We start from the raw sequence: 27,709 nt of genomic DNA, 5'->3' as shown, positions 1-27,709 counted from the left end.
TGGCAAATGGAATATAATGTGGAAAAATGTGAGGTTATTCACTTTGGTAGGAGGAATAGATGTGCAGAGTATTTCTTAAATGGTAAGAGATTAGAAAGTGTAGATATACAAAGGGACCTGGGTGTCCTTGTCAATATGTCACTGAAAGCTAACATTAGGAAGGCTAATGGTATATCAGTCTTTATCACAAGAGGATTTGAGTACAGGAGTAGTGAAGTCTTGCTTCAATTGTATAGAACCTTGGTTAGACGGCACCTGGTGTACCGTGTGCAGTTTTGGTCCCCTTACCTTAGGAAGGATATTATTGCCATAGAGGGAGTGCAATGAAGATTCACCAGACTTGTTCCCGGGATGATGGGACTTTCCTATGAAGAGAGATTGGGGAAACTGGGCCTGTATTCTCCAGAGTTTCGAAGAATGAGAGGTGATCTCATTGAAACCTACAAAATACTTAGTGATAGACAGGGTAGATGCAGCTAAGATGTTTCCCCTGGTTGGGGAGTCTCGAACCAGGGGACACAATTTCAAAATAAGGGGGAAGCCACTTAGGACAGAGATGAGGAGAAATTTCTTTACTCAGTGGGTTGTGAATCTTTGGAATTCTCTACCCCAGAGGGCTGTGGAAGGTCAGTCATTGAATATGTTTAAAGTAGAGATTGACAGATTTCTAAATACAAATGATATAAAGGGATATGGGGATAGTGTGGGAAAAAGGTATTGAAGTGGATGATCAGCCATGATCGTATTGAATGGTGGGGCAGGCTCGATGGGCTGAATGGCCTACTCCTGCTCCTATGTTCCTATGAATTTCTGAATATATTATTGTCAACATTGCTGTATTGTCAATCCCAGCAGCAAAACACTTGTACAATCATTTTGCAAAGCAACAGTTCTCTCCAAATTCTGGTCTCCCTCAGCCTCTTGTGATTGTCTCTCATTTTCACCAGAGGGCAGGAGGTATTTGTGGATAACATTGCCCCCACCCCACCCTTTCAGTTTGTGTGTACAAGGCTGCACAGAGACAGACACTCACCCACGCTGCTGCTGCACGACAAAATAGCTCTTGGACTCTCGGCTATTTGCACTTCAGACCTGGGTCTAAAGAAAGAGAAAAAAAGGCAGAGTCACTTCCTGGGTCAGTGAGCACCTTTAAAAGGTGTGTGGGGGTCAGAAAAGCCTCAGTAACAGGGTCCCTTTTAGGGGCAATTTCCCAGTGGACGATGTGTGCGTTTTTCATTGCAGACAAATGAATATAATCCGAGTGTATTATACAGGGAAAATAAAACCATTAAGGAAAGTTTCTTCATCGGATGACCTTTATAACACATCTCAACCTCAATCCGTTTAAAGAGGGAGAATCACTCTCTGAACCCTTTTTAAGGCGGTGATTCACCCTCTCTCAGTCCCTCCCTGAGCCATTCTCGTACATCCTCTTAATCGAGACATGGAGAACAGAAACCACAACTACAGAATGAACGCCGTAGAGGAATAGTATCAGCCAGCTCAGGGCCCCAGTTGCAGAGTGCAAACGATTAAATGCCACCTGCAAAATGCAAGGGGTTCCAAAAAGCACAGGGAAAACAGTGAGACTGATATGCAAGTTCTTTCAGGAGACTGGCACAGTATCAGGAGTCTGAGGATCCAGCCCATGACAGGGCGCGGGCAATTGCCAAAGAGCCATTAAGATTTAAAATGAGTGCATGATCCATGACACTCACTGCTCAGACACATTTCCCGATTCAGGAGGTTAAAGTACAGAAAGAGATTTGTTTCTGAAAACCCCTTACACAAACCAGCCCCAAACACTACTGTAAAAGGCTCAGAGTAACAAACTGATGGGAAATTCCGATGGTCCCAGACAAGCTGGGGTGTGAAATTGGTCTTTGGCTAAAATGCGAAACAGCCAATAATGAATCAGCTGACTGTTTTCCACTGTGGCCAATTAAGGACAGAAAATTAGACTCAGTATAAAACTCCAGAACACCTATTCCAGGGACTGATCTGAAACAAATCAAACTGTGTTATCCTAAACCAAGTAATTGTGGGGTGGAAACTTCCTGTGACAATAAAACCAAGTGGAAACTCCAGATGTAAAAGTGGAGAGTCAGGCAAACACTTGAACATCAACAGACTCAGTGACCATGTCAGCATCCTGCACTCACAAATTAAATGGCCAAGCTAGATCCTGACTGTAGCTAAGCGATCCCACAACCAATGGATCAGATCTAAGCTCTGCAGTCCTACCACATCTAGTTGTGAATGGTGGTGGAAAATTAAACAACTAACTGGGGGAGGAAGCTCCACAAATATCCCCAATCTTCCAAGATGGGGGAGCCCAGCACATCAGTGCAAAAGATAAGGCTGAAGCATTTGCAACAATCTTCAACCATAAGTGCCGAGTTGATGATCCATTTCGGCCTCCTCCTCAGGTCCCCACAATCACAGATGCCAGTCTTCAGCCAATCTGATTCACTCCGTATGATATCAAGAAATGGCTGAAGGCACTGGATACTGCAAAGGCTATGGGCCCTGACAATATTCCAGCAATAGTACTGAAGACCTGTGCTCCAGAACAAACTGCACCCCTAGTCAAGCTGTTCCAGTACAACTACAACACTGGCATCTACCCTGCAATGTGGAAAGTTGCCCTGTCCACAAAAAACAGGACAAGCCCAACCCGGCCAATTACCGCCCTATCAGTCTACTGCCGATCATCAGCAAAGTGATGGAAGGAGTCATTGACAGTGCTACCAAACGGCACTTTCTCAGCAATAACCTGCTCAGTGATGCTCAATTTGGGTTGCATCAGGGCCACACAGCTTCTGACCTCATTACAGCCTTGGTCCAAATATGGACAAAAGAGCTGAACTAGAGAGGTGAGGTGAGAGTAATTGCCTGGATATCAAGGCAGCATTTGACTGAGTGTGGCATCAAGGAGCCTAGCTACATGAAAGTCAATGGGAATCAGGGGGAAAACTCTCCATTGGTTGGAGTCATACCTAGCGCAAAGGAAGATGGTTGTAGTTGTTGGAGGTCAATCATCTCAGTCCCAGGACATTGCTGCAGGAGTTCCTCAGGGGTCGTGCCCTAGGCTCAACCATCTTCAGCTGCTTCATCAATGACCTTCCTTCCATCATAAGGTCAGAAGTGGGGATGTTCGCTGATGATTGCACAATGTTCAGCACCATTCATGAGCCCTCAAATACTGAAGCAGTCTGTGTCCAAATGCAGCAAGACCTGGACAACATCCAGGTTTGGGCTGATAATTGGCAAGTAACATTCACACCACACAAGTGCCAGACAACGACCATCTCCAAGAAAAGAGAATCTAACCACCTCTCATTGACAATCAATGGCATTACCATCGCTGAATCCCCCACTATCAACATCCTGGGGGTTACCATTGACCAGAAACTGAACTGGACCAACCACATAAATACTGTGGCTACAAGAGCAGGTCAGAGGCTGGGAATTCTGTGGCGAGTAACTCACCTCCTGACTCCCCAAAGCCTGTCCACCATCTACAAGGCACAAGTCAGGAGTGTGATGGAATATTTTCCACTTGCCTGGATGGGTGCAGCTCCAACAACACTCAAGAAGCTCAACACATTCAGAACAAAGCGGCCCACTTGATTGGCACCCCATCTACAAACATTCACTCCCTCCACCACTGACGCACAGTGGCAGCAGTGTGTACCATCTACAAGATGCACTGCAGCACCTCACCAAGTCTCCTTCAACAGCACCTTCCAAACCCACAACCTCTACCAACTAGAAGGACAAGAGCAGCAAATGCATGGGAACACCACCACCTGCAAGTTCCCCAAGTCACACACCATCCTGACTTGGAACTATATCGCCGTTCCTTCACTGTCACTGGGTCAAAATCCTGGAACTCCCTTCCTAACAGCACTGTGGGTCTACCTACCTCACATGGACTGCAGTGGTTCAAGAAGGCAGCTCACCACCACCTTCTCAAGGGGCAATTAGGGATGTGCAATAAATGGTGGCCTGGCCACACAGACATACTCCAAAGAGCCGCCACGATCTCCCGCGCGGCAGCTCATTTAAATAGCCGGGACTCCATGTAATTAGGGGGAGCGGGCGGGCCATTCACCTCCGGCAATGTTGTCAGCTGCCATTTTTAACGGGCAGACAGTCCTGCCGGAAAATGTACATTTTTAAAGCAGTATTCCCCCCCAAAATTTATGAAATAAATTTCTAACGCCCCTTTCCCATCCCCCCATAACAATTACATTAACTATTTGCCCTTCCCCGCCCCCAAAACACTTACCTTTTAAATCTGACCTTCCCCCCAGACTGCACAAAGTTTAAAGTTAACCCCTTCCCACCATCCCGACACCCATTACATTTATTTAACCCCGTCTCCCCCCGCCACAGCACTGAAAATCTTAACTCCTCCCCCCCCCCAGAGTTACGCCGGCTTTCCCCAGACGGAGAATTGAAGGTGTGGGCGTGCCAGCCGCTGTACGAAGATTGTGGCCGGTCTGGAAGATGGAAGGTAAGTTTATTTGAATTTATTCACTGAAATATTGAAATGCTGTTCCCTTCGCCCAGCAGTGCCGTCGGCTGCCACAGAGCCTTACTGCTGGCGGGAGGATTGGGACGGGCCCTCATAGAGTAGGCCTCCATGGAGGACACTGCCGGAACTATTTTCTGCACCCCCGCACCCCCGGCACGGAGCCTGATGTCAGGAGCTTAGTAAAATCCAGTTCTGGGTGTTGGGAGCAGAATCCAGTTCTGTTCCCTGAGAAAACCACAGCAATATTGTCAGAGGGGCCACGTCTGATATGGGCCTGGGAGCAGACACTCTCTGTGCTAGCACTGTGGAACAATGATAGAGGAGAAAGATTCTTTAAAAAAATCCGTATCTGAATTGTTGCTGAAACCCTCATCCATGCCTTTGATACCTCGAAACTTAACCCTTCCAATGCTCTCCTACCGGCCTCCCACTTTCTACCCTTCAGAAACCTGATGCTATCCAAAGCTCTGCTACCCAGTCCCACTCACCCATCATTCCTGTTCTCACTGATCTACACTGGCTCCTGGTTCAGCAACACCTCAGTTTGAAAGTTCTCATCCTCTCCGTAGGCTTGCCCCTCCCCAACTCTGCAACCTTCTCCACTCGAGTGACTGTCCCAGCACTCTGTTCCTCTGAATATAGTTTCTCGGGCACTCCTCTTTCTCTGCCTCCTCCAGCTGCCTAGGCCTTAAGCTGTAGAATTCCCTCCCCAAACTCTCTCCTTCTTTAAGATGCTCCTTAAACCTACCTGTTTAGCCAAGCCTTTAATTCACCTCTTTAATTCACCTCTCTTTCCCTCTTACTAACTCCTTCTTTGGCTCAGTATCAATTTTCGTCAGATTACACTCCTGTGAAATACCTTGGGACAGTGTTTTACGTTAATAGGTGCTTTATAAATGCAAGTTGTTGTTAAAAATCCGGCTGTTATTGAGATGAAAGAGTTTTGATACATACTGTGTTGGAAGCTCAGGAAGTCCATGATCTGTGAGGGAATAAAATCACAACCGGGTTAATACAAAAATGGATTCTCTTCCAGTCAGCTCCAACAACACAAGTAAACTGGGAGGGTTATTAATCAGACGGTCAGTTTCCCACTGGGCAGTTTAAGATGAAATGACTCCCGAAGTGTCCAATTAGGACAGTTTTGTTGACTGTGAACAGGACTGAGAACATAGCAGAGGAGAGTTACATCCCGTCAGACTGTGTAAAGTCCTTTAAGGAACAAGCAAGAAACAGCGATGATAATGATAATTTTCCAAACAGCCAGACTGTGATAAATGGTATTACCGGTTAATCTACACACAAAGGTCTATTACACAAACAAGTGTTCAGAAAGTCATCAGACAAAAAAATACATAAATGTATATACACATGAAACATTAAAGGTTATATTGAATATCAGATTTTTAGACAGAGTTTAGTTGTTTCCACTCTCTATAGGCTGCCCCCAGGTCCGCCATCCGATTAAGGACAGCGGGTGGGTCCCTGAGGCTGTCGGCCCAATCAGATGGTCTTCAGCTTTGGAAGGACGGCCCCACTGCCAGAGATGGACGCTATGGCTGTTGTAGTGGGAATGCGAGGTGATTCCATTTTGAGGCATACTCGGAAGAGGGATTTACTTTTAATAAAATAAATGGTGGTCTGCTGATGGCCACAGATCCATTGAGGGGGCTTAAACAGGAGGTCATGTGGGTACCTCAGGTCCACCACTGGCAAGTCGCACTTGGCACCTGCCAGGTATGGCCCTCAGTGTGGGGGGGCAGGGAGGGGCCTGTCCACTGCGGGTTCCCAATCAGCCCACACATAGGCACTTAATTAAGCAGACTGTCTCTCTGCCACTGCCGGGCCGCTAGTCTCTGCAGATACTGACCCACCTCCGGGAAGATTGCCCAAAGGCGTGAACGCGTCTGGTCGCTGATGCGACACATCTTTCTCAGAAATTCCTCCAGCTCCTGCCTTGAAGCCCACCCGCCTGCTGGACTGGGAGGATTCCACCCTACCTCTCTTTGGCCTTGAGATAAAGGAATCTATTGTGTTACTCTCCAAGCGACAATAACCATCGATTAAATCTGCCATGCTCTCTGCCATCGCCAGTGATGAGGTTGTTATTGTCAATGGCTGCAGTTATAAACAGAAAGATTGTATAAGTATTACTGTAGTTAGGAGACATTTCAGCAAAGGTTTATCGTAAATGAAGGCAGGGACAGGCAGAAGATAGTTACAAAGTAAACAGTTCTCAATCAGCTAGAACTCATCCATTATACATAGAATCATAGAAAGTTTAAGGCACAGAAAGAGGCCACTTGGCCCATCGTGTCTGTGCTGGCCAAAAAACGATCCACATATTCTAATCCCATCTTCCAGCATTTGGTCCGTAGCCCTGCAGATTATGGCACTTGAGGTGCATATCCAGACTCCTTTTGAATGAGTTGAGGGTCTCTGCCTCAACTACCCTTTCAGGCAGTGAGTTCCAGACCATCACCACACTCTGGATAAAAAAATGTTTCCTCATTTCCCCTCTAATTTTTCTACCAATCACTTTAAATCTATGCCACTTTATCACTGACCTCTCTGCTAAGGTGAATAGACCCTTCACCTCCACTCTATCCAGGCCCCTCACAAGTTTGTACATTTCAATCAGATCTCCCCTCAGCCTTCTCTGTTCCAAGGAGAACAACCCCAGCCTATCCAATCTTTCCTCATAGCTGCATTTTTCCAGTCCTGGCAACATCCTCGTAAATCTCCGCTCTACCCTCTCTAGTGCAATTTCATCCTTTCTGTAACGAGGTGACCAGAACTGCACACAGTACTCAAGTTATGTCCTAACTAATGATTTATACAGTTCCAGCATAACCTCCCTGATCTTATATTCTATACCTCGGCTAATAAAGGAAAGGATTCCATATGCCTTCTTAAACACCTTATCGACCTGTCCTGTTACCTTCCGGGATCTGTGGACATTTACTCCAAGGTCCCTCACTTCCTCTACACTTCTCTGTATTTTCCCATTAATCGTGTATTCCTTTGCCTTGTTTGACCTCCCCAAATGCATCACCTCACACTTCTCCAGGTTGAATTCCATTTGCCACTTTTCTGCCCATCTGACCAGACCATCAATATCTTCCTGCAGCCTCCAGCTATCCTCCTCGCTATCTACCACACAGCCAATCTTTGTGTCATCTGCAAACTTCTAGATCATGCCCCCTATACTTACATCCAAAAAATCGTTAATATATACCGCAAATACCAGGGGACCCAGTACTGAGCCCTGCGGAACAGCACCAAGACGAGGTAGTGGTGTACTGGTATTGTCACTGGACTAGTAACCCAGAAACCCAGGGTATTATTCTGGGGACATGGGTTCAAATCCCACCACAGCAGAAGGTGGAATTTGAATTCAATTAATAAATCTGGAATTAAAAACTAGTCTAACGATGACCATGAAACCATTATCGATTGTTGTAAAAACCCATCTGGTTCAACAAAGCCCTTTAGGGAAGGAAATCTGCTGTCCTTACCTGGTCTGGCCTACATGTGACTCCAAACCCACAGCAATGTGGTTGCCTCTTAACTGCCCTCTGAAATGGCCTAGCAAACCACTCAGTTGTATCAAACTGCGACAAAGTCAACAGCACTGTGGGTGTACCTACCCCACATGGACTGCAGTTCAAGAAGGCTCACCACCACCTTCTCAAGGGCAATTCAGATGAGCAATAAATGCTGGTCTAGCCAGCGATGCCCACATCCCATGAATTAAAAAAAAGAATCCCACTGCAGAGAATCCCAGTTGACCTAATTCCTTCCCATTGTAATAAATTCCAACAAATCAAACAGTTTTATAATTCCAATGCATCCTCCCCATTCATCCCCATTGTACAGAATTTCAATGAATCAATCCCTTTGTCATTCACTCCCTCACTGGGTAGATTTCCGATAAACGCAATCCCTTCCTACTCACTCTTGATGTGTTAAATGTGAACAGACCAAACCCTCTTCCTATCATGGTTGGGGTGCTGATATCGGGTATCCCACTAGCAAAAAACATAGCAATAGGGCACCTGCCTCTACTTACACAGACAAGTCTCTCATCAGAACAAAGAACAGTACAGCACAGGAACAGGCCATTCGGCCCTCCAAGCCTGCGCCAATCTTGATTCCTGCTTAAACTAACAGCTTCTGCACTTCCTGGGACCGTATCCCTCTATTCCCTTCCTATTCATATATTTGTCAAGATGCCTCTTAAACGTCGCTATCGTATCTGCTTCCACCACTTCCCCCGGCAGCAAGTTCCAGGCACTCACCACCCTCTGTGTAAAGAACTTGCCTCGCACATCCCCTCTAAACTTTGCCCCTCGCACCTTAAACCTATGTCCTCCAGTAACTGACTCTTCCACCCTGGGAAAAAGCTTCTGACTATCCACTCTGTCCATGCCGCTCATAACTTTGTAAACCTCTATCATGTCACCCCTCCAGCTCCGTCGTTCCAGTGAAAACAATCCGAGTTTATCCAACCTCTCCTCATAGCTAATGCCCTCCAGACCAGGCAACATCCTGGTAAACCTCTTCTGTACCCTCTACAAAGCCTCCACGTCCTTCTGGTAGTGTGGCGACCAGAATTGCACGCAATATTCTAAGTGTGGCCTAACTAAAGTTCTGTACAGCTGCAGCATGACTTGCCAATTTTTATACTCTATGCCCCGACCGATGAAGGCAAGCATGCCGTATGCCTTCTTGACTACCTTATCCACCTGCGTTGCCACTTTCAGTGACCTGTGGACCTGTACGCCCAGATCTCTCTGCCTGTCAATACTCCTAAGGGTTCTGCCATTTACTGTATACTTCCCACCTGCATTAGACCTTCCAAAATGCATTACCTCACATTTGTCCGGATTAAACTCCATCTGCCATTTCTCCGCCCAAGTCTCCAACCAATATATATCCTGCTGTATCCTCTGACAATCCTCATCGCTATCCGCAACTCCACCAACCTTTGTGTCGTTCGCAAACTTACTAATCAGACCAGCTACATTTTCCTCCAAATCATTTATATATACTACAAACAGCAAAGGTCCCAGCACTGATCCCTGCGGAACACCACTAGTCACATCCCTCCATTCAGAAAAGCACCCTTCTACTGCTACCCTCTGTCTTCTGTGACCGAGCCAGTTCTGTATCCATCTTGCCAGCTCACCTCTGATCCCATGTGACTTCACCTTTTGTACCAGTCTGCCATGAGGGACCTTGTCAAAGGCTTTACTGAAGTCCATATAGATAACATCCACTGCACTTCCTTCATCAATCATCTTTGTCACGTCCTCAAAAAACTCAATCAAATTAGTGAGACACGACCTCCCCTTTACAAAACCATGCTGTCTCTCGCTAATAAGTTTGTTTGTTTGTTTGTTAAGTTACGTTTGATTATAAGAAGCACAATTCACCATTACAACAGGGGGGCCTTTATACTGCCGTACCCAATTAAATAACGGTCAGAAAAACATTAGTTACAAATATCACCGATACCAGACAAAACGGATCAGAATTGGTAATTATACACAGAGGTTAACAGAATAATCGAGACTGTGTGTGGATCACTTCAACATCAAGGCAAAACTTTTTTACCTGTGGAGCCCCATTAATTTCCAATTGAAGCGAAGCCTTCTTATCAACCTCTAAGTGAACGAACTTAATCGATTTAATTTGCTTGAATTCTGCCAAGCTGATAGGCTGTTTAAAATTAAACAGTGAAATTATATTTAATTTACTTCAATTCTGCTAAACTGATTAGAACTTAGAAACAGAATGTCATAGTCATAACAAAATCTTATTCTTAATGTATTAAGTTTGCGGGGAGCACTTTCAGTATGGGATGCACAACACATCGTGGAGTGCCATGCCATGGAGTGCCGTGCCATGGAGTGCCGTGGAATGCCATGGAGTGCCGTGCCATGGAGTGCCGTGCCATGGAGTGCCGTGGAGTGCCATGGGATCAGCTGCTCCCGTCTCCATACAGTGAAATTCTGGCATCTCCTGTGCAGATTCCGGCCTCTGCATCTCAGGTCATCTCAGACCTGCTCTTGGACACCACCTGCTGGCCTGCTCTGAGAATGGTGTTTGCAGGAGGTAGAAAACCCAGAGCCAGCAGACATCGGGAGAAATACTGCAGATGCTGATTGAGAATCCCAGCTGTTGCTCCTGAAGCAAACAGGAGACAAGGCGGCAATTCCACCATACGCAACTTGAGACAATGAAGTTACACAAAAGCATGTTGTTATATTGTTTAAACAATGAGCTTGTCAACAATACAATGAAGTAAGCTTTAAGGATGTTTCATAGACTTGTTATCCAATGCTAAAACTGGTTAGCTATGCAAGGATGCCAGTGTTAAATAAGCTTGTCAACTTCATATCAATTTTGAACACTTCATTTTGGTCTCTAAAGTCCAGCTGATGCTTAATTAGCTGTCTTTAAGCTCAGATGGTTTCTAATTCTGTTTTAATAACTGATGCTAGAGTACCTTGTGAATTGTTTAATATGATATTTAAGATGGTATTAATCATGATATTATTAGTATGTTGAGAAATATGAATTCAAAATTTTGATGTCTCGCTCAATCTTTAATGGCTTAGCGAGTTATGGTTAACTTAGTCGATACTGCCTTCCTATAGGTTAACGCTCAATAGGTGCAACACTCAATATATTTTGCATTGGTTAATGAAAGGAAATTCACTAACTTGTAATTATCTCGTAACTATGAGCATGCTGGCCTCATGGTTCTGTGACTGGGCTAACAACCTAGAGGTTAGGAAATGGTTCCAGATAAAACTACCATGAAAACTGCTGAATCAGCATAAAAACCCAACTGGTTCAATAAAGTTTTTTAGGGAAGGGAACCTGCCAGCTCCACCTAGTGTAGTCCATAGGTGACTCCAGGCCCACAATACATCACTGACTCTTAATGCCCTCAGGGAACCGAGGGATGGGCAATAAATGTGGCCTTGCCACAGAATAAATATAAAAGAATAAAGCTCGACATGGATAGTAAATCTCCAGGCAGATCTTTGATGAGGGGTAATGGAGTTAAAGATACATCCATTGGTTAATTTCCTTTCTTTGATACACAGTATTTTTTCGATTAATGTTCTTAAAAACTAACGTTACCATCAGACATTCCCAGGTGAGGTACAACATTGATGAACTGTGGAGTAAAGCTCCCCCTTCATCAAGGCTGGGGACTGAGAACAATGTTCCGTGACCAGAACCTGAGACTGCCAGCCCCAACTGCATCAGTGTGAAATGGCCAATTCCCACAGAGCAGTCTTGTCCCTCTCTAAGACTGACAACATAATTCCAATCTGTATTGAATTTCTGTATGTGCTTTGAGCAGTTCTGTACTGCTATACAATAATTTGGAACTTACTCCTCGTCTCGAACACTCCCCCATGCTAAATACCCTGTATATTTTATAAAATTTTACTTGTTAAAATAGTCAGAAACACAGAACAGGAGGAGGGCATCCAGCTGCTTTGAATCCATTCTGCCATTCAATTGGATTACAGTTAATCTGTGCTTCAACTCCATTTACCTGCTTTGGTTCCATATCCTTTATTACTCTTACCCAATAAAAACCTATTAAATTCAGTTTTGAAATTTTCAGTTGAGTCCCAACCGCAACAGCCTTTTCGGGAAGAGAGTTCCAGATTTCCACTACCCTTTGTGTGAAGAAGTGCTTTCTGACATCACCTCTGAACAGCCTGGCTCCAATCTTAAGACTCTTGTTCTGGACTCCCTCCCAACTACAGGAAATAGTTTCTCTCCATCTATCCTATCAAATATTTAATACTTTTAAACATCTCACTTAGATCACCCCTTAATCTTCCCTACTCAAGGAATACAGGCCTAGTCTATACACCCTTTTAGCCCTGGTATCGCTCTGGTGAATCTGCCCTGCAGCCCCTCCAAGGACAGATATATCCTTCATGAGGTGCAATGTCCAGATCTGAACACAGTTATTCCTCATGCAGTCTAACCAGACTATAATGGTAGCAAAAATAAAAGCACATGGAATTGGAGGCAACCTGTTGACATGGGTTGGGAATTAGTTGGTAGGAGACAGAGTAAGGAGAATGGATATATGCAACAGTTGGCAGGGTGTGAGTAGTGGTGGCCCACAGAGATCTGTACTAGGGCCTCAGGACTTTCACTCCTTTGTACTCCGACCTGCTTGAGATAAAGCCAGTCTCCCAGCACCTTGTCCATTAGCTTTCAGTGATTTCTATAGGTGGATCCCTAAATCTCTGTGCCCATCAACACTTCCCAGCTTCTGCCCATTTAGAAAATATTCTGATCTATCGTTGTTGGGTCCAAAGTGGATAACCTCAAACTTCTCCACATTGAACTCCATCTGCCACAGTTCAGCCCAGTGATTTAACCTATCAATGTCCCTTTGTAATTTCCTGATCCCATGTACAGCGTTTACTGAGCCACCTGACCTAGTGTCATCAGCAAACCTAGATATATTCAATGATGACAACTTGTACTTAAATAATACTTTTAATGTAATAAAATGTCCCAAGGCATTTCACAGGGGCATTATTAAACAAAATTTGACACTGAGTGACATAAGAAGATAATAGGGCAGCTGACCACAACCTTGGTTAAAGAAGTAGATTTTAAGGAGTATCTTAAAGGAGGAGAGGTAGAGAGGCAGAGAGGTTTAGGACGAGAATTCCAGAGCTTGGGACCCAGGCAGCTGAAGACAAGCAGTGGTGGAGTGATTAAAATTGGGGATGCTCAAGAGACCAGAATTAGAGGAGCACAGAGATCTCGGAGGGTTGTGGGGCTGGAGGAGATTACAGAGAAAGGGAGGGGCAAGTCCATGGAGGGATTTGAAAACAAGGATGAGAATTTTAAAATCAAGACATTGTGGGTGTCACAGTGGCGCAGTGGTTAACACCGCAGCCTCACAGCTCCAGGGACCCGGGTTCAATTCTGGGTACTGCCTGTGGGAAGTTTGCAAGTTCTCCCTGTGACCGCGTGGGTTTTCACCAGGTGCTCTGGTTTCCTCCCACCGCCAAAGACTTGCAGGTGATAGGTAAATTGGCCATTGTAAATTACCTCTAGTGTAGGTAGGTGGTAGGGAATATGGGATTAATGTAGGGTTAGTATAAATGGGTGGTTCTTGGTCGGCACAGACTTGGTGGGCCGAAGGGCCTGTTTCAGTGCTGCATCTCTAAATAAATAAGTAAAATTAATCAGGAGCCAGTGTAGGTCTGCAAGCACTGGGTTGATAGCGGAATGGGACTTGGTGTGGATTAAAATAGGGGCAGCAGAGTCTTGGATGAGTTTAAGTTTATTGAGGGTTGAATGTGGAAGACTGACCAGGATTGCGTTGGAATAGTCAAGCCTCAAAGTAACAAAGGCAGAGGGTTTCCGTTGTTATTGGTGTTGTTAATAAGTTGCCTCCAATTCCATGCATTTTCATGTTTGTTAACAGCCTATCAAATGTCTTCTGGAAGTCCATAGAAATAGAAATTCTCCTGCCTCTCATTTCTAACAGGGACACAAGATATTCAGTTCTTTTTGTTCAAAAAAAATAAATTTAAAACCAAACTTGGTCAGGTTTTATAATATACCTTCATTGCCTCTCTTGTGTCATAAGAGTTTTGTTTTTCATTAAAAACTAAGAATTCTGTGTGCCTTTAAGACTGATAAATAAGATTTTTTGTGAACAATGACTGCAGAGGCTTAGTATTTGAAGTGCAGACTACAGGGCAATTTGTAACCAAGCAACGGGAAGATTTTACAACAGTCTTATGACTTCTGTAGAAAGACTTTAGTTTCAGTTCTGCAGAGGGAAACAGAACAGCTAGTAGTGACTGGAACTGCGAAATTGCTGATAGACCAGAAAAAAAGGCCTATTCTCTCTGAAAATAAGCTCTGCATTTCAAGGGAAAAAGTGTTACATTTAAGGTGAGGTTTTTGCCTGTCTGAAGAGAGAGGAAAAGACCCAGAGAAAAGAAGAATTGTTACACTCTGTGGAGAAACGCTGCTTGGAAGAAAGGAAGCCTGTGTTTCGGATGTGGCAGGTTACTGTTGCCTCCAGTCAAGAATCCCTTTGTGAAGAGTGAGGTCTGTATTTGCTGTGGTCTGTGGAGAAGCCTCCTTTGCTAAGATTAAATCCTGCGGACTTTTGTATTTTGGAAGTTCCTGAACTCTCAAGAAAGTTTCTACAGTTAGACTGCTGCAGATGAACTACCTTGAACGCCTACCCCCCACAGACTGTTCATTAATTTCACCTGGAGACTTTGAGTGGCATCTGATTATTCGACTCTGGGACACCTCACCAATCCGGAAAATACTACCAGAAGTTACAACCCTGTAATTTTATTATTCCAAAGAAACTGTTGCAAAATTAATATTTCCATTTTCCCTGGTTAACTGTTGGTAATTGAATGTACATGTGTGCATGAGAGTTAGGAAAATTAAGGAGATTTAAAATCTTTTCATACATATAGATTCATCTCATTATCATTTGAAACTTGGTTTATTAATAATTAGTTAATTTTGTTGTTGTTTAAAGAAACCTGGTTTGGCGTGCTTTATTCTGGGGATAAATAAAGTGACTAATTTGGCGATCTTTCCGCAGGTGGGAAAATTTACTAATATGCTGTGACCTGTGGAGTAGTGGGACTGAATTAACAGTGCATTACTCCCGCCTTGGTTGTAAGACTTGGGGTCATGCTTTATCCGGGAAGAACCCGCCCCAGCCCTCCATCAGACCCCGATGCAATTTAATAGTGAGCAATCAATTAACTGCCTGCTATCAAGGATGCCATCCCTTTAAAGGACAAACTCCTGACACCAGTGCTGCCAGCCAATCGGAAGGCCATGATACCGGAAGCAGTGGCCACTACCGAAACTGCAGGAGGTGCTGCAACATGAAGAGAGGAGATCCCAGGAAAGGTGAGTGGGTTTGGGGTGGTTGGAGCCATTCAAGCAGGCCCCAGTGACAGGATGGAGCAGGAGCCCTGGTGACGGGGTGGGGGCAGGGGTTGGTGAGTGGGGGTGGGGGTGGTTGGGAGTTCTTGCTGGTGGGGATGGTCATCACTGCCAGGGGGGCCCTCAGGGGGCCATAGATTGCCCCCCTCCAAAGGAGGGACTCACCTTGACCCCACTAGGAAGCTGCCCAGGCTGCTCCACCTTCATTAAAATTGAGGTGGAGGCGGGAGGAGGTCCTTAAGTAGCCATTAATTGGCCTGGAGCAGGAAGGTCATCCTTGGCCTTTCCCAACCCCAACAAAATGGCAGGGGCTCTGTGCAATATCAGGAATGGCAACCCTTGCCATTTTGTTTGTCCCACTGCCTCCGTTTCCATCTCTGGGCTGAACAAAATCCTGTCCCCACCCTGGTCTCTGCCGTCACTCTGTATGACTCACTCCCATAGAACTCAGTCCAAGTCTGTTATTCTGTGTATCTCACTCCTGGACTCTGTTGCTTTATGTATTTCTGATTCTCTGTCAATCTTACTCGCCTGAACATTTGGTCTGTTTCTATGACTCTGGATGTAATGATTCAGTCTGCTGTACTCACTCCATCTTTATTGATCACTTGGCCGATTCCATGATTTCCAATGACCAGTTCCACTGTGATCGTCCACCCTTGCTGAAAGACAGAGAGTAGAATGATCACGATATAATGAAAGGCTCTGAGCAGAGGACATAGTCGCTGCATTAATAAAGTATTTAAAATATAACATTCAAAAAATTCTACAAAAGTGTGAAAATTCAAGAAACCTTGGAGCACTCAGTGGAGAACTCAGCACAGAGTGAAAATCTATCCTGTCACAAAGCTCTTGCAGTTCACTGCTCCCTCAGTACCTTTTTAAAATATGTTTTTAGGATGTTCAGAATAAGCATGTTCCCACAAAGAAAAAGGGTGGGACGGCCAAATCTAGAGCCCCATGGATGTCAAGGAGCTTACAGGATAAGATAAGGTAGAAAAGGAAAGCTTATGTCCGACACCGAGAACTCAATACTACTGAAAGCTGAGAGAAGTATAGAAAGTGGAGGGGTGAAATCAAAAAGGAAATCAGGAAAGCAAAGAGAGGGCATGAAAAAATATTGGCAAACAAAATCAAGGTGAACCCAAAGATGTTTTTTAAATACATTAAGAGCAAGAGGATAACTAAGGAGAGAGTAGGGCCCATAAAAGCCCACAAAGGTAACCTACGTGTAGGGGCGGAAGATATTGGTGTTGTTTTTAATGATGTGATGTGATAAACATAGGGAGAGAGTAAATACTAATGGGATTAGCATCCTTGAAAGTTGATAAATCACCAGGGTCAGATGAAATGTACCCTAGGCTGTTAAAAGAAGCAAGAGAGGAAATAGCAGAAGGTCTGACCAAATTTTCCAGTCCTCACTGGATACAGGTGTGGTGCCGGAGGATTGGAGAACTGCAAACGTTGTACCTCTGTTTAAAAAGGGAGTGAGGGATAGACTGAATAATTACAGGCCAGTCAGTCTAACTTCAGCAATGGGCAAATTATTGGAATCTATTCTGAGAGACAGGATAAACTGTCATTTAGAAAGGCACAGGTTAATCAAGGATAATCAGCATGGATTTGTTAAGGGAAGATCTTGTCTGACCAACTTGATCAAATGTTTTGAAGAAGTAACAAGGAAGATAGATGAGGGTAGTGCAGTTGATGTGGTCTACATGGATTTTAGCAAGGCTTTTGACATGGTCCCACATGGCAGACTGGTTAAAAGATTAAAATCCCATGGGATCCAGGGAAATACAGCAAGGTGGATACAAAATCAGCTCAGTGGCAGGAAACAAAGGGTAATTGCTGACGGCTGTTTTAGCGACAGCAGAGCTGTTTCCAGTGGCGTTCCGCAGGGCTCAGTACTGGGTCCCTGCTTTTTGTGGTGTATATTAACAATTTGGATGTAGATGTAGGGGGCATGATCAAGATGTTTGCAGATGACACAAAGATTGGCCGTGTGGTAGATAGCAAGGAGGATAGCTGGAGGCTGCAGGAAGATATTGATGGTCTGGTCAGATGGGCAGAAAAGTGGCAAATGGAATTCAACTTGGAGAAATGTGAGATGATGCATTTGGGGAGGTTAAACAAGGTAAAGGAATACACAAGTAATGGGAAAATACTGAGAAGTGTAGAGGAAGTGAGGGACCTTGGAGTGAATGTCCACAGATCCCTGAAGGTAGCAGGACAGGTTGATAAGGTGTTTAAGAAGGCATATGGAATCCTTTCCTTTATTAGCCGAGGTGTAGAATGTAAGAGCAGGGAGGTTATGCTGGAACTGTATAACTCATTGGTTAGGCCACAACTTGAGTACTGTGTGCAGTTCTGGTCACCTCATTACAGAAAGGATGTAATTGCACTAGAGAGGGTACAGAGGAGATTTACGAGGATGTTTTCAGGACTGGAAAAATGCAGCTATGAGGAAAGATTGGATAGGCTGGGGTTGTTCTCCTTGGAACAGAGAAGGTTGAGGGGAGATCTGATTGAAATGAATAAAATTTTGAGGGACCTGGATAGAGTGGAGGTGAAGGGTCTATTCACCTTAGCAGAGAGGTCAGTGACGAGGGGGCATAGATTTAAAGTGATTGGTAGAAAGATTAAGGGGGAGATGAGGAAAAACTTCTTCACCCAGAGGGTGGTGGGGGTCTGGAACTCACTGCCTGAAAGGGTAGTTGAGGCAGAAACCCTCAGCTCATTCAAAAGATGTCTGGATATACACCTCAAGTACTGTAATCTGCAGGGCTACTGACCAAATGCTGAAATGTGGGATTAGAATAGGTGGATCGTTTTTCGGCCGACACAGACACGATGGGCCAAGTGGCCTCTTTCTGTGCCTTAAACTTTCAAAGATTCTATGATGTGATCGTCACTGACAAGACCAGAGTTGATTGTCCATCCTCCGACAGTGCAGTACTCCCTCAGTACTGACCCTCTGACAGTGCAGCACTCCCTCAGTACTGACCCTCCGACAGTGCAGCACTCCCTCAGTACTGACCCTCCGACAGTGCAGCACTCCCTCAGTACTGACCCTCTGACAGTGCAGCACGCCCTCAATACTGACCCTCCGACAGTGCAGCACTCCCACAGTACTGACCTTCTGACAGTGCAGCACGCCCTCAATACTGACCCTCCAACAGTGCAGCACTCCCACAGTACTGACCCTCTGACAGTGCAGCACTCCCTCAGTACTGACCCTCCGACAGTGCAGCACTCCCACAGTACTGACCCTCTGACAGTGCAGCACTCCCTCAGTACAGATCCTCCGAGAGTGCAGCGGAGGCTCCCTCAGTACTGATCCTCCAAGAGTGCAGCGCTCCCTCAGTACTGATCCTCCAAGAGTGCAGCACTCCCTCAGGACTGATCCTCCAAGAGTGCAGCGCTCCCTCAGTACTGACCCTCCGACAGTGCAGTAGTCCCTCAGTACTGACCCTCCGACAGTGCAGCACTCCCACAGTACTGACCCTCTGACAGTGCAGCACTCCCGAGTACTGACCCTCTGACAGTGCAGCACTCCCTCAGTACTGATCCTCCAAGAGTGCAGCGCTCCCTCAGTACTGATACTCCAACAGTGCTGCACACCCTCAGTACTGACCCTTCAACAGTGCAGCACTCCCTCAGTACTGATCCTCCAAGAGTGCAGCGCTCCCTCAGTACTGATCCTCCAAGAGTGCAGCGCTCCCTCAGTACTGACCCTCCGACAGTGCAGTACTCCCTCAGTACTGACCCTCCGACAGTGCAGCACTCCCACAGTACTGACCCTCTGACAGTGCAGCACTCCCGAGTACTGACCCTCCGACAGTGCAGCATTCCCTCAGTACTGATCCTCCGAGAATGCATCGGAGGCTCCCTCAGTACTAACCCTCCAACAGTGCTGCACTCCCTCAGTACAGAAACGCCAACAGTGCAGCACTCCTTCAGTACTGACCCTCCGACAGTGCAGGTTGCCCTCAGTACCGACCCTCTGACAGTGCAGCACTCCCTCAGTCCTGCACTGAAATGCAGGACTGGATTTTATGATCTCATCTGTGGAATGGGGTTTGAACCTGTGACTTTCTGGCTGAGCAGACAGACTGTTACAGATGGGCCCAGGATGGAGCAGTGTTAATGAATGGGCCCAGGATGGAGCAGTGTTAATGAATGGGGACAGGATGGAGCAACGTTAATGCATGGGGACAGGATGGAGAAGTGTTGATGAATGGGGACAGGATGGAGCAGATTTGATGAATGGGCACAGGATGGAGCAGTGTTGATGCATGGGCACAGGATGGAGCAGTGTTGATGAATGGGGACAGGATGGAGCAGTGTTGATGAATGGGTACAGGATGGAGCAGTGTTGATGCATGGGGACAGGATGGAGCAGAGTTGATGAATGGGCACAGGATGGAGCAGTGTTGATGAATGGGGACGGGATGGAGCAGTGTTGATGAATGGGCACAGAATGGAGCAGAGTTAAAGAATGGGCACAGGATGGAGCAGTGTTAATGCATGGGCACAGGATGGAGCAGTGTTAATGAATGGGCACAGGATGGAGCAGTGTTAATGAATGGGCACAGAATGGAGCAGAGTTAAAGAATGGGCACAGGATGGAGCAGTGTTAATGCATGGGCACAGGATGGAGCAGTGTTAATAAATGGGCACAGGATGGAGCAGTGTTGATGAATGGGGACAGGATGGAGCAGTGTTGATGAATGGGGACAGGATGGAGCAGTGTTAATGAATGGGCACAGGATGGAGCAGTGTTAATAAATGGGCACAGGATGGAGCAGTGTTAATAAATGGGCACAGGATGGAGCAGTGTTGATGAATGGGGACAGGATGGAGCAGTGTTGATGAATGGGGACAGGATGGAGCAGTGTTAATGAATGGGCACAGGATGGAGCAGTGTTGATGAATGGGGACAGGATGGAGCAGTGTTAATGAATGGGCACAGGATGCAGCAGAGTTGATGCATGGGCACAGGATGGAGCAATGTTGATGCATGGGGACAGGATGGAGCAGTGTTGATGAATGGAGACAGGATGGAGCAGTGTTGTTGAATGGGCACAGGATGCAGCAGTGTTGATGAATGGGCACAAGATGGAGCAGTGTTAATGAATGGGCACAGGATGGAGCAGTGTTAATGAATGGGCACAGGATGGAGCAGTGTTAATGAATGGGCACAGAATGGAGCAGAGTTAAAGAATGGGCACAGGATGGAGCAGTGTTAATGCATGGGCACAGGATGGAGCAGTGTTAATAAATGGGCACAGGATGGAGCAGTGTTGATGAATGGGGACAGGATGGAGCAGTGTTGTTGAATGGGCACAGGATGGAGCAGTGTTAATGCATGGGCACAGGATGGAGCAGTGTTAATGAATGGGCACAGGATGGAGCAGTGTTAATGAATGGGCACAGAATGGAGCAGAGTTAAAGAATGGGCACAGGATGGAGCAGTGTTAATGCATGGGCACAGGATGGAGCAGTGTTAATAAATGGGCACAGGATGGAGCAGTGTTGATGAATGGGGACAGGATGGAGCAGTGTTGATGAATGGGGACAGGATGGAGCAGTGTTAATGAATGGGCACAGGATGGAGCAGTGTTGATGAATGGGGACAGGATGGAGCAGTGTTAATGAATGGGCACAGGATGGAGCAGTGTTGATGAATGGGCACAGGATGCAGCAGAGTTGATGAATGGGCACAGGATGGAGCAATGTTGATGCATGGGGACAGGATGGAGCAGTGTTGATGAATGGAGACAGGATGGAGCAGTGTTGTTGAATGGGCACAGGATGCAGCAGTGTTAATGAATGGGCACAGGATGGAGCAGTTAATGAATGGGGACAGGATGGAGCAGTGTTGATGAATGGGGACAGGATGGAGCAGTGTTGTTGAATGGGCACAGGATGCAGCAGTGTTGATGAATGGGCACAAGATGGAGCAGTGTTAATGAATGGGGACAGGATGGAGCAGTGTTAATGAATGGGGACAGGATGGAGCAGAGTTGCTGCATGGGCACAAGATGGAGCAGTGTTGATGCAGGGGACAGGATGGAGCAGTGTTGATGAATGGGGACAGGATGGAGCAGTGTTGATGAATGTGCACAGGATGGAGCAGTGTTGATGAATGGGGACAGGATGGAGCAGTGTTGATGAATGGGGACAGGATGGAGCAGTGTTGATGAATGGGCACAAGATGGAGCAGTGTTAATGAATGGGGACAGGATGGAGCAGTGTTGCTTCTTGGGCACAGGATGGAGCAGAATTGATGCATGGGCACAAGATGGAGCAGTGTTAATGAATGGGGACAGGATGGAGCAGTGTTAATGAATGGGGACAGGATGGAGCAGTGTTGATGCATGGGGACAGGATGGAGCAGAGTTGCTGCATGGGCACAAGATGGAGCAGTGTTGATGCATGGGACAGAATGGAGCAGTGTTGATGAATGGGCACAGGATGGAGCACTGTTGCTTCTTGGGCACAGGATGGAGCAGAATTGATGCACGGGCACAAGATGGAGCAGTGCTAATGAATGGGCACAGGATGGAGCAGTGTTGATGAATGGGGACAGGATGGAGCAGTGCTGATGAATGGGCACAGGATGGAGCAGTGTTAATGAATGGGGACAGGATGGAGCAGTGTTGATGAATGGGGACAGGATGGAGCAGTGCTGATGAATGGGCACAGGATGGAGCAGTGTTAATGAATGGGGACAGGATGGTGCAGTGTTGATGAATGGGGACAGGATGGAGCAGTGTTAATGAATGGGGACAGGATGGAGCAGTGTTGATGAATGGGGACAGGATGGAGCAGTGCTGATGAATGGGCACAGGATGGAGCAGTGTTAATGAATGGGGACAGGATGGAGCAGTGTTGATGAATGGGGACAGGATGGAGCAGTGCTGATGAATGGGCACAGGATGGAGCAGTGTTAATGAATGGGGACAGGATGGTGCAGTGTTGATGAATGGGGACAGGATGGAGCAGTGTTAATGAATGGGGACAGGATGGAGCAGTGTTGATGAATGGGGACAGGATGGAGCAGTGTTGATGAATGGGCACAAGATGGAGCAGTGTTAATGAATGGGGACAGGATGGAGCAGTGTTGATGCATGAGCACAGGATGGAGCAGTGTTGATGCAAGGGGACAGGATGGAGCAGTGTTGATGCATGGGGACAGGATGGTCCAGTGTTGATGCATGAGCACAGGATGGAGCAGTGTTGATGCAAGGGGACAGGATGGAGCAGTGTTGATGCATGGGGACAGGATGGTCCAGTGTTGATGCATGAGCACAGGATGGAGCAGTGTTGATGCATGGGGACAGGATGGACCAGTGTTGATGCATGGGGACAGGATGGACCAGTGTTGATGAATGGGGACAGGATGGTCCAGTGTTGATGAATGGGGACAGGATGGAGCAGTGTTGATGCATGGGGACAGGATGGTCCAGTGTTGATGCATGAGCACAGGATGGAGCAGTGTTGATGCATGGGGACAGGATGGACCAGTGTTGATGCATGGGGACAGGATGGACCAGTGTTGATGAATGGGGACAGGATGGTCCAGTGTTGATGGATGGGGACAGGATGGAGCAGTGTTGATCAATGGGGACAGCATGGTCCAGTGTTGATGCATGAGCACAAGATGGAGCAGTGTTGATGAATGGGGGCAGGATGGAGCAGTGTTGATGAATGGGGACAGGATGGACCAGTGTTGATGAATGGGGACAGCATGGTCCAGTGTTGATGCATGGGGACAGGATGGTCCAGTGTTGATGCATGAGCACAGGATGGAGCAGTGTTGATGAATGGGGACAGGATGGAGCAGTGTTGATGAATGGGGACAGGATGGAGCAGTGTTGATGAATGGGGACAGCATGGTCCAGTGTTGATGCATGAGCACAAGATGGAGCAGTGTTGATGGAAGGGGACAGGATGGAGCAGTGTTGATGCATGAGCACAGGATGGAGCACTGTTGATGGATGGGGACAGGATGGAGCAGTGTTGATCAATGGGGACAGCATGGTCCAGTGTTGATGCATGAGCACAAGATGGAGCAGTGTTGATGAATGGGGGCAGGATGGAGCAGTGTTGATGAATGGGGACAGGATGGACCAGTGTTGATGAATGGGGACAGCATGGTCCAGTGTTGATGCATGAGCACAGGATGGAGCAGTGTTGATGTGTGGGCACAGGATGGAGCAGTGTCGATGCATGGGGACAGGATGGAGCAGTGTTGATGAATGGGGACAGGATGGAGCAGTGTTGATGAATGGGGGCAGGATGGAGCAGTGTTGATGAATGGGGACAGGATGGACCAGTGTTGATGGAAGGGGACAGGATGGAGCAGTGTTGATGCATGAGCACAGGATGGAGCACTGTTGATGGAAGGGGACAGGATGGAGCAGTGTTGATGCATGAGCACAGGATGGAGCAGTGTTGATGTGTGGGCACAGGATGGAGCAGTGTCGATGCATGGGGACAGGATGGAGCAGTGCTGATGAATGGGGACAGGATGGAGCAGTGTTGATGAGTGGGTACAGGATGGAGCAGTGTCGATGCATGGGGACAGGATGGTCCAGTGTTGATGCATGAGCACAGGATGGAGCAGTGTTGATGAATGGGGACAGGATGGAGCAGTGTTGATGCATGGGGACAGGATGGTCCAGTGTTGATGCATGAGCACAGGATGGAGCAGTGTTGATGAATGGGGACAGGATGGAGCAGTGTTGATGAATGGGGACAGGATGGAGCAGTGTTGATGCATGGGGACAGGATGGAGCAGTGTTGATGCATGGGGACAGGATGGTCCAGTGTTGATGCATGAGCACAGGATGGAGCAGTGTTGATGAATGGGGACAGGATGGAGCAGTGTTGATGAATGGGGACAGGATGGAGCAGTGTTGCTTCTTGGGCACAGGATGGAGCAGAATTGATGCATGGGCACAAGATGGAGCAGTGTTAATGAATGGGGACAAGATGGAGCAGTGTTAATGAATGGGGACAGGATGGAGCAGTGTTGATGCATGGGGACAGGATGGAGCAGAGTTGCTGCATAGGCACAAGATGGAGCAGTGTTGATGAATGGGCACAGGATGGAGCACTGTTGCTTCTTGGGCACAGGATGGAGAAGAATTGATGCACGGGCACAAGATGGAGCAGTGCTAATGAATGGGCACAGGATGGAGCAGTGTTGATGAATGGGGACAGGATGGAGCAGTGTTGATGAATGGGGACAGGATGGAGCAGTGCTGATGAATGGGCACAGGATGGAGCAGTGTTAATGAATGGGGACAGGATGGTGCAGTGTTGATGAATGGGGACAGGATGGAGCAGTGTTAATGAATGGGGACAGGATGGAGCAGTGTTGATGAATGGGGACAGGATGGAGCAGTGCTGATGAATGGGCACAGGATGGAGCAGTGTTGATGAATGGGGACAGGATGGAGCAGTGTTGATGAATGGGGACAGGATGGAGCAGTGCTGATGAATGGGCACAAGATGGAGCAGTGCTAATGAATGGGCACAGGATGGAGCAGTGTTGATGAATGGGGACAGGATGGAGCAGTGTTGATGAATGGGGACAGGATGGAGCAGTGCTGATGAATGGGCACAGGATGGAGCAGTGTTAATGAATGGGGACAGGATGGTACAGTGTTGATGAATGGGGACAGGATGGAGCAGTGTTAATGAATGGGGACAGGATGGAGCAGTGTTGATGAATGGGGACAGGATGGAGCAGTGCTGATGAATGGGCACAGGATGGAGCAGTGTTAATGAATGGGGACAGGATGGTGCAGTGTTGATGAATGGGGACAGGATGGAGCAGTGTTAATGAATGGGGACAGGATGGAGCAGTGTTGATGAATGGGGACAGGATGGAGCAGTGCTGATGAATGGGCACAGGATGGAGCAGTGTTAATGAATGGGGACAGGATGGAGCAGTGTTGATGAATGGGGACAGGATGGAGCAGTGCTGATGAATGGGCACAGGATGGAGCAGTGTTAATGAATGGGGACAGGATGGTGCAGTGTTGATGAATGGGGACAGGATGGAGCAGTGTTAATGAATGGGGACAGGATGGAGCAGTGTTGATGAATGGGGACAGGATGGAGCAGTGTTGATGAATGGGCACAAGATGGAGCAGTGTTAATGAATGGGGACAGGATGGAGCAGTGTTGATGCATGAGCACAGGATGGAGCAGTGTTGATGCAAGGGGACAGGATGGAGCAGTGTTGATGCATGGGGACAGGATGGTCCAGTGTTGATGCATGAGCACAGGATGGAGCAGTGTTGATGCAAGGGGACAGGATGGAGCAGTGTTGATGCATGGGGACAGGATGGTCCAGTGTTGATGCATGAGCACAGGATGGAGCAGTGTTGATGCATGGGGACAGGATGGACCAGTGTTGATGCATGGGGACAGGATGGACCAGTGTTGATGAATGGGGACAGGATGGTCCAGTGTTGATGAATGGGGACAGGATGGAGCAGTGTTGATGCATGGGGACAGGATGGTCCAGTGTTGATGCATGAGCACAGGATGGAGCAGTGTTGATGCATGGGGACAGGATGGACCAGTGTTGATGCATGGGGACAGGATGGACCAGTGTTGATGAATGGGGACAGGATGGTCCAGTGTTGATGGATGGGGACAGGATGGAGCAGTGTTGATCAATGGGGACAGCATGGTCCAGTGTTGATGCATGAGCACAAGATGGAGCAGTGTTGATGAATGGGGGCAGGATGGAGCAGTGTTGATGAATGGGGACAGGATGGACCAGTGTTGATGAATGGGGACAGCATGGTCCAGTGTTGATGCATGGGGACAGGATGGTCCAGTGTTGATGCATGAGCACAGGATGGAGCAGTGTTGATGAATGGGGACAGGATGGAGCAGTGTTGATGAATGGGGACAGGATGGAGCAGTGTTGATGAATGGGGACAGCATGGTCCAGTGTTGATGCATGAGCACAAGATGGAGCAGTGTTGATGGAAGGGGACAGGATGGAGCAGTGTTGATGCATGAGCACAGGATGGAGCACTGTTGATGGATGGGGACAGGATGGAGCAGTGTTGATCAATGGGGACAGCATGGTCCAGTGTTGATGCATGAGCACAAGATGGAGCAGTGTTGATGAATGGGGGCAGGATGGAGCAGTGTTGATGAATGGGGACAGGATGGACCAGTGTTGATGAATGGGGACAGCATGGTCCAGTGTTGATGCATGAGCACAGGATGGAGCAGTGTTGATGTGTGGGCACAGGATGGAGCAGTGTCGATGCATGGGGACAGGATGGAGCAGTGTTGATGAATGGGGACAGGATGGAGCAGTGTTGATGAATGGGGGCAGGATGGAGCAGTGTTGATGAATGGGGACAGGATGGACCAGTGTTGATGGAAGGGGACAGGATGGAGCAGTGTTGATGCATGAGCACAGGATGGAGCACTGTTGATGGAAGGGGACAGGATGGAGCAGTGTTGATGCATGAGCACAGGATGGAGCAGTGTTGATGTGTGGGCACAGGATGGAGCAGTGTCGATGCATGGGGACAGGATGGAGCAGTGCTGATGAATGGGGACAGGATGGAGCAGTGTTGATGAGTGGGTACAGGATGGAGCAGTGTCGATGCATGGGGACAGGATGGTCCAGTGTTGATGCATGAGCACAGGATGGAGCAGTGTTGATGAATGGGGACAGGATGGAGCAGTGTTGATGCATGGGGACAGGATGGTCCAGTGTTGATGCATGAGCACAGGATGGAGCAGTGTTGATGAATGGGGACAGGATGGAGCAGTGTTGATGAATGGGGACAGGATGGAGCAGTGTTGATGCATGGGGACAGGATGGTCCAGTGTTGATGCATGAGCACAGGATGGAGCAGTGTTGATGAATGGGGACAGGATGGAGCAGTGTTGATGAATGGGGACAGGATGGAGCAGTGTTGCTTCTTGGGCACAGGATGGAGCAGAATTGATGCATGGGCACAAGATGGAGCAGTGTTAATGAATGGGGACAAGATGGAGCAGTGTTAATGAATGGGGACAGGATGGAGCAGTGTTGATGCATGGGGACAGGATGGAGCAGAGTTGCTGCATAGGCACAAGATGGAGCAGTGTTGATGAATGGGCACAGGATGG

General features: G+C 47.3%; 1 protein-coding gene across 2 annotated transcripts in view; it reads right to left on the bottom strand.

Annotated features, from left to right (window-relative positions):
- ptk2ba (protein tyrosine kinase 2 beta, a) overlaps window positions 1–27,709 on the bottom strand; it is a 167,384-nt gene that overhangs the window by 70,885 nt on the left and 68,790 nt on the right. For both annotated transcript variants that reach the window (XM_068025927.1, XM_068025926.1), the window contains exons 8-12: window positions 16,132–16,203; window positions 10,163–10,267; window positions 6,544–6,661; window positions 5,498–5,525; window positions 1,034–1,098 (exon numbers count right to left, since the gene is read on the bottom strand). In XM_068025927.1, coding sequence (XP_067882028.1) covers window positions 1,034–1,098; window positions 5,498–5,525; window positions 6,544–6,661; window positions 10,163–10,267; window positions 16,132–16,203 — 388 coding nt within the window. The remainder of the gene's footprint in view (window positions 1–1,033; window positions 1,099–5,497; window positions 5,526–6,543; window positions 6,662–10,162; window positions 10,268–16,131; window positions 16,204–27,709) is intronic.

Source organism: Heterodontus francisci, unplaced genomic scaffold (assembly GCF_036365525.1).
Source record: "Heterodontus francisci isolate sHetFra1 unplaced genomic scaffold, sHetFra1.hap1 HAP1_SCAFFOLD_766, whole genome shotgun sequence".
Classification (NCBI taxonomy): domain Eukaryota; kingdom Metazoa; phylum Chordata; class Chondrichthyes; order Heterodontiformes; family Heterodontidae; genus Heterodontus; species Heterodontus francisci.
This window is presented reverse-complemented; position numbering and strand designations above follow the sequence as displayed.